Source organism: Microtus ochrogaster, chromosome 7, assembly GCF_000317375.1.
Source record: "Microtus ochrogaster isolate Prairie Vole_2 chromosome 7, MicOch1.0, whole genome shotgun sequence".
Lineage (NCBI taxonomy): Eukaryota > Metazoa > Chordata > Mammalia > Rodentia > Cricetidae > Microtus > Microtus ochrogaster.
The window spans coordinates 35,915,433-35,930,273 of NC_022014.1; the positions used below are offsets into that span (position 1 = coordinate 35,915,433).

The 14,841-nt window shown below is 47.9% G+C and overlaps 1 protein-coding gene across 5 annotated transcripts in view; it reads right to left on the reverse strand.

The window, feature by feature from the left end:
* Positions 1 to 8,637: 8,637 nt before the first annotated feature.
* The window catches only part of LOC101982365 (membrane magnesium transporter 2-like), a 21,041-nt gene continuing 14,837 nt past the window's right edge, over positions 8,638 to 14,841 (reverse strand). For all 5 annotated transcript variants that reach the window (XM_005349883.2, XM_013346997.2, XM_026780466.1 and 2 more), the window contains one exon: positions 8,638 to 12,861. In XM_005349883.2, coding sequence (XP_005349940.1) covers positions 12,305 to 12,679 — 375 coding nt within the window. In that variant the 5' untranslated portion in view covers positions 12,680 to 12,861 and the 3' untranslated portion in view covers positions 8,638 to 12,304. The remainder of the gene's footprint in view (positions 12,862 to 14,841) is intronic.

The window sequence follows — 14,841 nt, forward strand, 5'->3', positions numbered from 1 at the left end:
TGTGTGTGTGTGTGTGTGTGTCCCAGCCTGTATTTGTAATGCTTGACTGTTTAAGTGGATAAAACAGAAGTAAATATGACAAAATGTTAACCACTGTTTTGGATGACAGGCATGTAGGTGTTGTATTTACTGTAGGTTTTGGAATGTGAAATACTCTAATCAAAATTATATTCAAAAATCATTCAAACAGAATAAAGAAACGGTTCACTCAGCCTAAGTCATTCTGTGGAATTTCTTCTGATAACAATCTTCAAGTGACATTCCTGCCAAAAAGCCTGTAATGATTCATAATGAAACTCATTATTTGGTATGCTAATGAAAAAAAAACTTTAAAAGAAAAAAGAAGCTGGGTTTGGTGGCTCATATCTGTAACCATAGCACTTGGGAAGCTGAGGCAAGGAGACTACTTTAAGTTCTAGGTCAGCCTGATGGGCAAATGAGATCCTATCTTTAAAAACAAACAACCAAAAGTATCCAATAACTGTTCCTCCGTGTGCGTGTGTGTGTTCGTCTGAAGAACAGCATGCAGAGGTTCTAGAACATTCACACTGTTAACAGGCCTCACACCATCTAGTTCCACACTGCCGTTCCCCAGCCCTCCCTTCTCCAGCTCCTGCTGGCCTTGGCTCCGCTTTCTGTCTGTGAGTTTAGCTGTTCTGGAAACTTCGTGTGAATGGAATCACTCAGAAAGGCCTCTTGTGGACTGCGTCTTTGAATTATCATTTTGGGGGTTCACCCACATTGTCACACCCGCTGGTTCCTCCTTCCTTCTTACAGCCGAGTGACAGCTGCCATGCGGATGCGCTGCACTCTGCCCACTCATTGTGGCGCTTCTCCGCTGTTTCTGCCCTCTGACTTTTATAACTTGTATGTTATGAAAGTTTACGATCAGTTTGGTTTGTTTTGGTTTTAGAAGTTTTGTTTTTAAAAGGTAGAGCCAAGCGGGAAGAAATGAGGCCTGTCCTTGAAGGGGATACTGGGAGGGCAGCCCTTTCCTGTTCTTCTCTTTGCTGGCTTCTGGGAGGTGAGCAGCTTCGCCCCACCACAATCTTCCTGCCCAGATGCTCTGCCCTGCTGTGGAATGCTTCCCTCTGACCACAGCAGCTATTATTGTCTCCAACGGAGAAGCTGGGACTGCTCACAGGTGACCCTCAGGATCAGGCCTGTTCCCTTCCCTCACAAAGCCAGGTGAGGAGGAGGGTCACTGGATCACTGGACTCCCATCTGAAATCACAGCCCCTTCCTCCCCACCCCCGGCTGTACCTGCTGGCAGCTGCACTAGGCTTGGAAGCAGAACTGAAGGGGAGACTCTGTGCAGCTATGAGGAAGTCACTACCCATGCTAGGATGAGATGCTCCAGGAATACAGCTGTTTTGGAGTCACCTCCACTCCTGTAAGTAACTTCTCACCCATGAGCCTATAAGTCAAACAAACTCATTGAATCACAGAGGTAGACCTGGCTAGAACCGTCCCTTTGGTTGGCCACTGGTGCCTTGTCTGGGATAAGAAAGTATGTGTTTCGATGTCCCCAAGGAAAGTTCCTGTGACATTCACCACAGGCCCAGAAAGAACAGAGTGAGCTGACCATGGACTGATACCTCTGAAACCATGAGCCCAAACAAATCTGCCCTCTCCGTCTACACAGAACAGAGGACACACCTCCAGAGCAGGTCTTTGCAGCCACCTCATCCGTGCTGTCTCGAGTTAGCAAGCACCTATTCTGCATGCATGCAGTTATCCCCCTCAGCTGAGGGGCTGTCTTCCAAGACCACAGTGGGTGCTCAAAGCAGAAGACAACCGCAGCCCTACCTACGCTGTGCTTTTCTTTCTACACACACTGAGCACGCAGTTTAGTTTACACATTAGACCCAGGAAGAGATTAACAGCAACAATAAGATAGATGGACCATAACAAAATTGCACTTTGAGGACATTGTCAAGGAAAATATAGGCACCTGGAACACAAGCATGGGTGACCGCGGCAGTCACTCTGACAAACGGGATGGGCTATTAGCATATGTTCACACAGATACACTGGACAAAGGGATGGTTAATGTCCTGGGTGGGGCAGAGCAGGACAGAGCCAAATTCATCATAATATCCAGAATGAGGCATGATTAAACATTGCTTACTTCTAGAATTTTCCATTTAAGGGTTTCGGGGGGGGTGTCAAATGAATGTCTATGAATTCTGAACTTTTTTTTTTTTTTGGATTTTTCGAGACAGGGTTTCTCCGTAGCATTTTTTTGGTTCCTGTCCTGGAACTAGCTCTTGTAGACCAGGCTGGCCTCGAACTCACAGAGATCCGCCTGCCTCTGCCTCCTGAGTGCTGGGATTAAAGGCATGAGCCACCACCGCCGGCTGAATTCTGAACTTTTTTTACATTTCCAAAGGCCAGCCTCTGATGGCATTTGCAGCTGGTATCATAGTTATGATGACATAGTCCCTGCAGATGCCAAAACGCCACAGGTTTCTGTGTACTGCTGATTGCGTAGCTGAAGTGACCGGGAGCATGTTGCCCTGGACTGAGTATCAGCAGAGTGGTCCTGCGTTTGCTGCTTTCCTCTTTTCTCCCCCTGGAAACACTCTTTTCTCATGGCCATCCCGCCTACCGTAATCCTCTTATCCACCCAGCAGATGGCAGGAGAGGGATGCCTAGCAAATCCTCCACCTGCCCTGCACCGCTGTCCACAGGCATTCTCAGCCAGTCCTGACGTCCTCTCTACCCACGCTTTTGAACTCTCAGGAGAGCAGTTCATACTGACGGAGGTTCCTCTAAGATGAGGGAGGGTTGTTTCCTGAGGTACAATGAGGGCAACAGCCATGTGGAAGGAGACATGGCAAGGAGGATCACCGAGCAGAGGTTCTGGACTGAGCTTCCCTGCAGCCTGGCTGGCCACCATGGCAGAAGTAATAACCCTCCACCTGCTCTGTGACCCCACCTCGCCCTCTGTCTCCTCGAGAGGACTGGACATCCCTCCACCTGCTCTGTGACCCCACCTCGCCCTCTGTCTCCTTGAGAGGACTGGACATCCCTCCACCTGCTCTGTGACCCCACCTCGCTCTCTGTCTCCTCGAGAGGGCTGGACATCTAGGTGCGGCAGTACAGGCCTGTGATCCCAGCACTCACAAGGTAGAAACAGAAGGAGTCACCCTCGGCTACATAGCAAGTTCAAAGCTAGCCTGGGCTACATAAAGCTCTATCTTTTAAAAAATGCTAATGGTGAGGATGATGATAATACCACCATTGGGTAAGAGAGGCTCCTCCCAACCAGGCAGCCAGACCTTTTCACTAGGCTCCTCGGGAAGTTTGAGGACACAGACACAGGAAGCAAGCACACAGACAGGACCTGGCTTCTGAAATGTGGAACGCGGCAGGTGTGCATTAGGGCACCGTTCTGCTGAATCCTCCTGAAATTTACTTCTTCCTGGTGTGGTGTAAATATTTTTCAAAACATTTTCTTTAGCGAGGGGTGGGGGCACTGAGACAGGGTTTCTCTGTGTAGCCAGGGCTGTCCTGGAACTTGCTCTGTAGACCAGGCTGGCCTTGAACTCACAGAGATCCACCTGCCTCTGCCTCCCCCGCGTGGTGTGCACCACCATGCCCGGCTTCAAAGCATTTTTTTTCACGTGTACACTATTGTCAACAACGTCACCAAGGCCAGGTGCAGTGAGTGGACTGGACCAGTTCCCAGATCCCATCTTCTCAGAGGACTCTGTGGCACAGGTGACGTAGAGGACCCCCTGCTCCTCTGAATCACCAGACAATGTTCATGCAACAGAACCTCTCTGAGTTCTGGAAACTCAACTCCTTTGTTTTCACAGTTCCAAACTGTTCCAGGACTCTGGCTACTTGGCGTTGCGGCTTTGCCTCTTTGGGCCCTTCAACATCTGTGCCAACTATTTCTTATTTTGAGAGAGAAAGAGAGAGAAATGGGGTGGGCACGGCTCCCGAGCTGTTTGAAGCAGGGATGAAATTAGCAGACGCTGGCCCCTGCCTCCCAGCTATTCTCTTCCTACCATAAAGAACTTTAGAAGAGACGCTGATGGGTTTTCTCCAGCCTCCCCATGTCTTATCTAACTCAAGCTCCATCGCTTACCAGCAGTGTGATCATGGCAATGTGATTTGACTAGTCCAGGCCTTGGTGCTTCTGGGAAATGTGGATTTGGGTTGTACCTCTATCTCAAGGTTATGGTAAAAACAAATGAGACTGTGTGCGCCCAGGGCTTGCCATGAATACAGTACTTTATCAATGACAGAATTTAATGCCACACAGAATATGTAACGGTCAGAAAAAAACTATTCATTTTTAAATGGTCAAAGATGGGGCTGGAGAGATGACTCAGCAGTTAAGATCACTGGCTGCTCTTCCAGAGGACCCGGGTTCCATTCCCAGCCCCCACGTGGCAGCTCACAGTTCTAAGGGATCAGACACCCTCTTTGGGTACCCGCAGGCATCAGATATGAACATGCATGTAGGTAAAACACCAATAAACATAAAATAAATAACAAAGTTAAAAAATAATAGCAAAAGACTAGGTGAGGTGGTGCACATAGTCTGAGCACTCAGAAGGCAGAGGCAGCTGTGTCTCTTGAGAGTTAGGGGCAAACCTGATATACCTAGTGAATTTCAGGCCAGTCACAGCAACACCGTGAAACCCTGTCTGATAAAAGTAAATAAAATTAAAGTGACCAAAGGACTTGAATAAACATTTCTCCAAGAAGAAATAAATATAAGCGGGCAATGAGCAGGGCTGGGAAGGGGGTGATGGCAACGCTGGTAACAATGAGCAGGGCTGGGGGGTGGCAACGCTGCTAACACGTTTACTATCCAAGCATGAGGACCTGAGTTCCGCCGCCAGCACCCTCAGGATTTTTTTAAGTGGCTGCGGGGTTGTGGTGGCAAGGCGGTGTGCATCTGTAATCCCAGAACCAGGAGGTGAGACAGGAAGATCAATTCCCCTGGGCTTTCTAGTCCATCAGTCAAGACAAATCAGCAGGCTTGAGGTTCAAAGAAAGATGCTGTCTCAGAGAAATCCGGTATAGAGTGACGGAGGACGAGGTTCTGTCTGTACCGCTGGTTTCCACATACAGGAACACTATGGGCACACACAAGATGTGGGGGGCGTGGAGAAAGGAAGGAGAGACAGAGAGACAGAGGTAGAGGCTCTCAGAGAGGCTCAACATCACATCTCAACAGGGAAATGCAAGTCAAAACCACAATGAAATGCTGCTTCATCCTTCCTGGCATGGCTACCATTAAAAAACGCAGAGGACTTGGAGCCGTTGGGGTATAAAGGATTTGTGGTGCAGAGGTGCGGAGCAGCGTCTGGATCTCCAGAACCCACACAAAAGCCAGCAGGCATGGTGACCGCCGGAACACTGGAATCACAGCATTTGGAGGCAGACAGGGGATCCCCAAAGCAAGCTGGCTAGATAAGCTAGTCAATCCAACAAGCTTCGGGTTCAGTGAGGCCCGGCCTGAGTAAATTCAGGAGAGTAACCAAGGAATCGACTCGGGGTCCACCCGACCTACATGGACACACATACTTGGCCACACCACACACGGATACACACGAGAAAACAAAGAAAAAGAAAGGGACGCTGGGAGTGTAGCTCGGCATAGGAGAGGCTGAGTCTCATCCCTAGCAGAGAAAGGAGAGGGAGGAGGGAGAATGTGGGATTTTGAACATCACTGGCAGATTTGGGAAGGTGTGTGCAGCCACTAGGGAAAACACTATGGAGTTCCTCAAATTAAGAGTAGATAGGACAGCAGGGTGGTGGTGGCCACACACCTTTAATCCAAGCACTTGGGAGGCAGAGGCAAGTGGATCTCCAAGTTCGAGGCCAGCCTGGTCTACAAAGGGAGATCCAGGACAGCCAGAGTTATTCCGAGACACCCTGTAGAGAAAGAAGAACAGATGTGACATAGCCATCCTGGCCCTGGATATTTATCCAAAAGAACTGAGAACAAGGTCCCGCTCCTCTCTTGGGACATACAGCAGTACCCCTTAGTGGGTTTCTCATCTGTGCAGGCCTGTGTTCATTCACACCAGCGAACAGAAGGGAGTGCCTCAGATGTCCATCAATAGGCAGGTGCATAGAGACAGTGAGGCATGCAGACCCTACCTAAGAGCCTGCAGGTTTTAAAACGAAGGAAATCCTGTCCTACAGCACATGGATGGAGCTGTGAGGGCATTGTGCCAGTTACGGGACAGGATTGCACTTACACGAAGGATACAAAGAAACAGCCAAACAGGGAGGGGGGGGGACTTCTACACACTTCCTGTTGTTCACGGTTTATTTACTGGATAAATGTTTGTCCAGGATCTATTGTCCGCTAAGACCCAGGGTTGGCTCCGGAAACAACATGGTAAGGAAGGCAGAATGCTACCTTCCAGTCACCTACTTCCTAGTCAACAAAGTGACTTCCGGAAGTGCAGCTGTCAGGCTGAAGAGAAACAGATCTGCCCGGATCAAGGAAGACTTGACGTGAGAAATACCAAGCCAGGAGCAATGCTAACTCTGACAGAGGAAACACATACGAAGCCCAGAGACCGAGGACAGTTCACCATGTCTAAGGAAGAAAGACCAGCATGGCTCGAGGAGAGGCATGGGATCAGAGAGAAATGTGGCCTTAACAGACCTCCCTGGCCATTGTAGGTGAGAAGGGAAAATGTCGGTAACGTAAGGGATTATCCTGTGAGAAAATATCAGCTCTGAACAGCAGGACTTCAGGGAAGGATAGGCTCAGACAGCCCCAGGGTCTCACTCCAGGTTTGTCTTGTGCCTCCTGTGAGCCCTAATCTGAGGTTTCTCAGAGTTGGGCATGCGCTTGGACCACCTAGTCATATATAACAGACTCCTGGGCTGGCCCAGTTTGAGCGGGTAGATCTGGGCAGGGCCCGGAGTTTGCACGTCACACTCATACCAATATGCTGCTGATACCAACCATTCTTCACCACACAGATGACGCTGGTAGCAAGTCTGAGATCCTTCCAGAATGTCTCTTCTGTAAAGGTGTCCTTCTGTCCTGGTGGGCATGGTTACCAAATGAGAGGAAATATGTCTGGGAAAGTTGTGTATGGATGGGGGCGGGAGCACTATCTTCCTGTGTATAGTTCTGGCTGGCCTTGAACTCACTATGTAGCCCAGGCTGGCCTCACAGCCTGCAGGGATCCTCCAGCTTTTGCTTACTGAATGCTGGGATTGCAGGCATGTGCCACTATGCCCGCCGGGAAAGCCTTTCATGAAAGGAAAAAGACAAACACAGAAAAAGGAATTACCACCTTCGCAATGCGCCCCTCCGTCTGCTTCCTTCATGGGTTATAAGAATTGTTCTCATCTAAGAGGAGCAGCTGACGGCTTAGGAACAAGGGCGGTTTTATGTCACTTATCTTAACTCCGATTCTTTGTGAACAAGTGAGCAGCTGTTTGCCCACAAGGCTAGGACAACTATCCTGCCCTGCCCTGCCCTGGAGAAGCATTTCCTTACAACCACCTCTATTGCCCTCCTCACCGGTAGAGCTCGATGTCGCCTGCGACGACCCAGGGTTATTTTTGTCGACCATCATTTCATCCCACTCCTCCCAAACAAAGCTCTCCTGTGAGTCATCTGGGGAACCCAGAGGCACATGACGGCTGCTCAGCTGGTATCTGGCCATTCAGGAGGGGAGTATTAAGATTCCCTTGCGCTCAGTTGGAAAAACAACACAAATTCATAAGCTGCTCAACATTCAAGAATCTAGAATATACATCTATGATAAACGCTTAGTAGGTGTATGTCTGTTTATACTCACAAATTCAGTAAATATTTGTGGACTATGTACCAGACACTGTCTTGGGTTCTACACACACAACAGTATACAAAACCACACAGCCGCCCTTCCCTGGGGTTTGTCTTGGAACACACAGCAGCACCCCGTCTTCAAGGCTTTGCTTTCCATAGTCTCAGTTACCTTGTGTTGACTACAGTCCAAAAAAGTATTAAAGGGAAAAGCCTAGAAACAGTGGATGCATTTTAAACTGCACGCTGTTTGAACATCACGAAATCTAGGCTGGCCTTATGTGAGTTCTCTCTTTATCCAGAGTATCCATGCAGTATATGCTCCCCATCTGGTAATCTCTTAATGGCTGTCTGGGTTATCAGACTGAAAAATAAAACAACCCATATCTAATGGACTCAGTACTTTGCAGACATCTACTCTAGGTCTTGGATGTGTTCCCAGTGGGTGAGGAGGAGTGATTTCTGAATGTGTACTTGTGGGTCAGGTGTTGGCAGAGGAGACAGCCATGTAATCAGATAGGTGAAATTAAATATAACAGGGATTTGGTGGAGGTGAATATGCACCGGAGTACGATAAGGCATGAAGAAGGAAGAGTCCTAAGCAGGCAAGCCAATTAGGTATTCAATTGTGGGTGTCATTTTCCAGGTCACTAAGGGGAAGCTGTTGTGGGTTGAAACTAAACTCCACAAAATTCATACGTTTAGGGGTCCTAACATGTGACCTTTCTCGGTTCTCCTTTCCTTTGGACTTTGGAAGTCTAGGTCATATTTGCCCCACTAGTTCATTTTGAAAACGTGTAATGCATGGTCTAGTTTCATAGTTGGAGAGAAACTTTCACTCAGGAAGATCCATACTTGGAGTTTATCCAACACACGATTTAGGTGAGCTATTGGGAGTTTATCCAACACACGATTTAGATGAGATATTGAACTTAAAGCTGATACAGGAAAGAGTTAGGATATCAGTGGTTGTGAGAATGGGCTGAATATATTTGCCTATGACAATTACATTTTGGGAGGTCAGGAGGAGGCACATTACACAGGCTGAACAGAGGTCCCCCAAAAGTTACACATTGCCGTCCAATCCCTAGAACCTACCTAAGATTATGAGTGTCTTTAAGGACGTAATCATGCTAAAATGAGGTCACTGGTAAGGGTGGGAACCTTATGAAGAGGACAACAGGAGACAAAGACACAACGGGAGGTCTATGTGAAGACAAAGGAGAAAACATCCACCTACAAGTCAACCAGAGAATCCTTGGAGGAAGGACCAAAGCCAACTCCTTGATCTTGACTCCTGGCCTCCAGAATTAATGAAAACTAATTCTCAATTCTTGTCACCTAGTCTGTGGCACTTTATCAGCCCTAATAAACCAATGGAGTGTTCTAGTTTCATTTCTATTGGTATGAGAAAACTTCCTGATGAAAAGCAACTAAGGAGAGAAAGGGTTGACAACTCAGAACCCACTGCAACAGAGCAGAAGTTAAGGACAATCACATCACACCCACCGTCAGAAACAGAGAAAAAAGTATACCCACGTCGCCTGCTTCCTCTCATCTACTCTCCTGTCCTACGTCATTCAGGACCCCTGCCTAGGAAACCTATCGTGGGCTCTCTTCCTAATCAGTTAACAATCAAGTCAATCCCTGCCCCCTCCCCCCCCCCAGACAAATCTGATAAAGGCACGCAAGTGCAGTTCTCTCCCCAGGTGTTTCTAATTCGTGGCAAGCTGACATTTAAAACTAACCTTCACAAGAGGCTTTCTGTGGAAAGGAAGCAGCCTGACACACTGGGCACACCAAGCACCTGCAAGTGTCCTGAGGACGTGGAGTGTACCGTGCATGGGATGGAGAGGAGGCTGAAGAAGTGGGAAGGAGTTTGGCTGTGAAGGAACTCCAATGATGAGGATTTGGGCTTAATTTTTATTCATGGTATCCAGGTGTTGGAAGGCTGAAGTCAAAAGTATTACAGTGCTGTGCAACAGAAGACCATTCTGACCATTCTAGGACTGTACAACTAAGGGAGATGGGATTATACTTATAACATAGGTTATGTCTATGAGATGTTAAATGATACAGCCTTGTACTAAACAAGGATTGCCTGGATGAATGGGGCAGAGTCCCACAGAGAGGCAGAGAATGTAGATCTGACAGGTCGTGGCTCCCCTTTAAAATCCTGGGGGAAGGGAAACAAGATACAAGTCAGGGGAGAACACTGCTTCCATTCCACGCAAATGGAGTCAGAGGCCAATGCATGTTGCCAAAGGACAGGAATGTGCACCAACTAAACAGTCAAGGCCCAGCCCACAAGAGGGCAACTGAGCCCAACAGTGTTAACTTTGTGGTCTGAATAAGAATGGCCCCTTAGGCTTATAAGTGTGAATACTTGATCCCCAGTAAAAACCATCTGGGAAGGATTAGGAGGTGTGGCCTTGATGGAGGTGTGTCACTAGCAGTAGCTTTGAGTTTTGAAAGATTTGCACCATTCCCAGAGTGTGTGTGTGTGTGTGTGTGTGTGTGTGTGTGTGTGTGTTTCTCTCTGCCTTGTACTTGTCGATCATGATGTTAACTCTCAGCTGTTCGTGCCACCGTGCCTTTGCTCTGCCACCATGGACGCCAACCCTCTGAAACCGTAAACCCAATTAAACACTTCTTTTTATAAGTTGTCTTGGCCATGGTGTTCTGCCACAATCGGAAAGGAAATAAGACAGGTGTCCTAGAATGGGGAGATGGCCACAAACAGGTCAGAAGGCCCTATGGCATTTGGAGGAGGAAGAAAATCTCTGAGAGGTGATGTCAAAGGAAGAAGGTACCAAATACAGGTTTTCCTTTACTGCATCACAGAAGCCAAGGGCAGAAAATTCCAGACAGGAAGGAGCAGCAACAGTGGTAAATGCTGCAGACCAACCAACAGGGGGTCTTCAAAATTGGGATTCCCAGAGTAAATTGAGCCTCTCTTGATAAATAGGTCAACTTGAAAATAAGTCAAGTATGGTGGTGCATACCTTCAATCCCAGTACTTGAGGCAGAGGCAGGCGGATCTGTGTTAGTTCAAGACCAGCCTGCTATATATATATTGAGTTCCAGATTAGTCTAGAACACTCTCTCTCTCTCTCTCTCTCTCTCTCTCTCTCTCTCTCTCTCTCTCTCTCTGCTCTGTCAGTGTCTCTGTTTCTGTCTCTCTCTCACACACACATACACACACCTTCCCCCTCCAACATACCACAAGCAAGGGTACACCAAGCACTCTGATGGGCATGGGGGACACCACAAGGAACCAAGACGAACAGGATCTGGCCCTCAGGGAGGTGACATTCTTGTAGAAGTGGAGTATAAGGACAGGTAAACAAACCAAACACAGACACAACCAACTGCTAACCAAAAATGGGGGGGGGGGAGGATTCCATCTGTACTAAACATATGCAGACGTTTCTTTATCATTATTCCCTAAACAACGCAGCATGACAACTCTTTACAGAATTTACATGGCATTAGGTATTACATGTAATCTAGCAATGACTAAAAGTACTGGAAGGGTAGGCATGGGTTTTAGGCAAATACTATGTCATTTTCTAAAAACAAACTTCTTGAGCACTGGAGGATTTTGGTTCCTGTCGACGGTTGTAGACTGCTCTGTAGACACCAGGGGACAGTTTTACACAAACACGTACCCCTGTTGAGTCTTGTCCTCTGACAAACCTAACACAGTTGCAGATGGCAGAGTCTCATATGGAACCACAAGCACAAAAGGGAAGTGGGAGTTTAGCCAGACCATAGCAAATGACACATGGAACCGGCCACAGGAATGGCTGCTCTGGGGGGGCAAGGCTCGTTCCATCTCTCATCCCCACTGTTCCGGGAATGCTGGCTTCCTTCTCTCCTTCACAGTCAGGCCTCTTCACACAGCATGGAAGATCATCATCTTGGAGCTTATGGCTCCCAGAGCCTCCAGCTCATCAGTCTGAGAGCCTAGGAGAAGCCTGTGGTAAGAGTGGCAATGAAGAACTGGACCGCACACTGTGAGGAGCTACAGGTCCCTCAAGACTGGAGTCAGCAGGCAGAGCCCAGCAGAGTCCAATGCAAGTCTGAGAGACCAGCAGGTTCAACATGCAAGGGCTGACGTTTGGGTTTCGAGGACAGAGCCAGAGGAAGACCAATGTCTCAGCTCAAGCACGCGGGAGTATGTCTTCCTTACTAAGCCTTCAGGTTTCACTCAGCCCCTGGACTGGCTTAGGTCCACTTGCATTATTGAAAGCACTCTGCTTTACTCGAGCTGAGGCTCCAATGTTCACCTCACCCCAAATCACCTCACAGCTGGTCAGCTTCCTACAGCTGTCACGGGATACCTAAGAGAAAGAGCTTTTTGATTTTTGTTTGTTTGCTATTTGGTTATAGTTTTTTTTTTTAATTAAGTCTGAAATATCACTAAAATACTGATATATAGGGGGTTTTACATTCCAAATCCCAGTTCTTAAGTCTGCTTCTGTTCTATTTACTTGATGTGTAAAAAGCTGAACTTCAAAACTTCAACAGTATGTCAGAAGACGATGCGCTGATGTTTGAAGAACGAGCTGTATCCGAAGGCTGGGACAGTCCACGGCCATCACGACGACGAAACACATAAAAAGACGGGCGACTCCTCAAGGCGTCAAACGTCTTACTCCTTAGTTCTGAAGTGGCATCCCTGTCCTTAAACTCCCCTGCCGTATGAACTACGCCATAACAGGTAACCGCAAAGGCCAACAGCGTCTGCAGAACTATGTCCGCCGGCAGCGACTCACCCCCCTCTTCCGTTAGTCGCGCGTGCGAATGATGCTGCGCAGCCGAAAAGGCAGCGTGGGCCAGCGCGAAGAGGCCGATGCCTATCAGCCCCTTCCACAGCCACGGCACCATGGTTCAGAAGGAGCGGTAGTCCCAGAGATAGCCTTCCACACTGGGATAAATATCTTAGAGACAGGAAAGATTGGTCCTGGCCCACGGTTTCAAAGTTTCCGTGCCCACTGGGCCGCGTGGCTTCAGGCTTGTAGCGGTATCATGACAGGAGCACTTAGAACAGGGTGTTCAGCTCACGGCCGCTGGGAAGCAAAGAGAGAGAAAGGATCAAGGACATACCCCCAGTGACTGAACCTCTCCGCTAGGCCCACCTCTTTTCCTCTTTCTGTGTCTCATGGTGTAGCCCAGGTTGACCTCACACTTATGGCAATCTTCCTGCCTCAGCTTCTTGGGTACTGAGATTATAAATATTGCACCACCACATCCTGCTGGTCCTGCCTCTGAAATGTTTTCCCACTTCTCAATGGTGCCACAGGCTGCAACCAAGCCTTTAACACATGAGTCTTGCGGGAAACACTGCAGACCCAACTGGGGCACAGAAATAGAACAAATATTTGGATATCCTGTGGCTCAATCAAGTCAACCAACTTGATATAACTGGATCACAAAGAGCAGGAAGGGCCCCTTAGTGGCAAGCTTGGAGTCAACACTAGACTAACCTCTGGGACAAAAAGAACTTGCATGCTTCCCTACCCCCTCTTTGGTTGTTGGAAACAGGGTTTCTCTGTGTAGCTCTGGCTGTCCTGGAACTCACTCTGTAGACCAGGTCAATCTCGAACTCACAGATTTGCCTGCCTCTGCCTCCTGAGTACTGGGATTAAAGGCGAACGCCACCACACCCGGCTCTGGCTTGCTTCTCCTAAAAACATAGTCAACTCTGCAGCGCCCATATCACGGCTTTTTAATTTTGACACCACTGACGTGTTAGATTGCATGATTCCTCTTTATTTTTTATCTTATTTTAGAGAGAGAAGGGTGTACAGTGTGGAGCAGGATACTGAATAACACCTCTGGCTTCTACACATCTGATGCCAATAGTATCCCAGCCCCAGTAAAAAAAAATGTATTTTCAATCAGGCAAGATGCCACATACCTTTAATCCCAGCACCGAGGAGACAGAAGCAGGTGGATCTCTGTGAGTTCATAGCCAGCCTGGTCTACATAGTGAGTTCCAGGACAGCCAGGGCTATATAGAGAGACCCTATTTCAAAAAAGAAGTCTCGCCACACAAATATCATAGCAACACACATAAATAAACAAACAAACAAACAAACAAATAAACAAATAAATGTAACATCGTTTTAATGTCTCTAAGAATTAGAACACGTCACTGGAGTTACAGAAGGTTGTGAGGCACTTATGGGCTCTGGGAACAGCTGAGATGTCTGCAAGAACATCAAGAGATCTAACAGCTGAGCCAGCTCTCCAGCCCCGCACCTCATGGCTACAACCCCGTGTCCACTCTTCTCTACAAACAGGGCAAAAACTCCAGCTTTACGACCTTTTCACTTGCTATTAATGAGTTTGGAAACCTTGGGCACAAACTCCCCCCAACACAACTAAGGACGGTTGCTCTAGATAAGATATGGTCAAGATATCTGTCGGCTAGATATGAAATGTAACAAAACAGCATGTTCGGTTTATCACTTACAAAGCTCAGGGGATGGCTGGTAGTTTTTGCTCACAAAGTGACTGACGGAACAGCAGAGGTGCTGAGCGAGAATCCAGAGAGAGTGCCTGGTGTTTCCTAGAATATGAGGATAATCTCTGGAGACACCGCACTGCCTCCTTTGCAATTTAGTGTGACCATGTGACAACCACGAAGTTACCTGAAGGGACGTGTGCCACTCCTTGCTAAGGTTTCTAAGATTTCTCTTCCCCTGTGACTGGAAGTAGCCGCCTTTGTTTGCTTATTTTGTGAAGAACAGACTTCCTGAGCTAATTGCTGCAGAGTCCCTAACATTTCTGCACAGAGACAAGAGTCGTTTTTTTAAATAATTTGCCTAATGTAAGACAATATTGGTCAGCACCAGGGCAATTTTTGTTTTTTTCAAGGGTGATGAAATGGATTCTCAGGGAGGACAGTATTTCCAGGAAATGGACTAACTGGTGAGGACTACTCAGGAAGGGGTAAGAGCCAGCCAAGTCTTGGGCTGCCGACAGTTTGTTTTGTCTTCTAGACTCCCACCAGCAGTGTGCTGCTCTCCTAGACTCCCACCCGC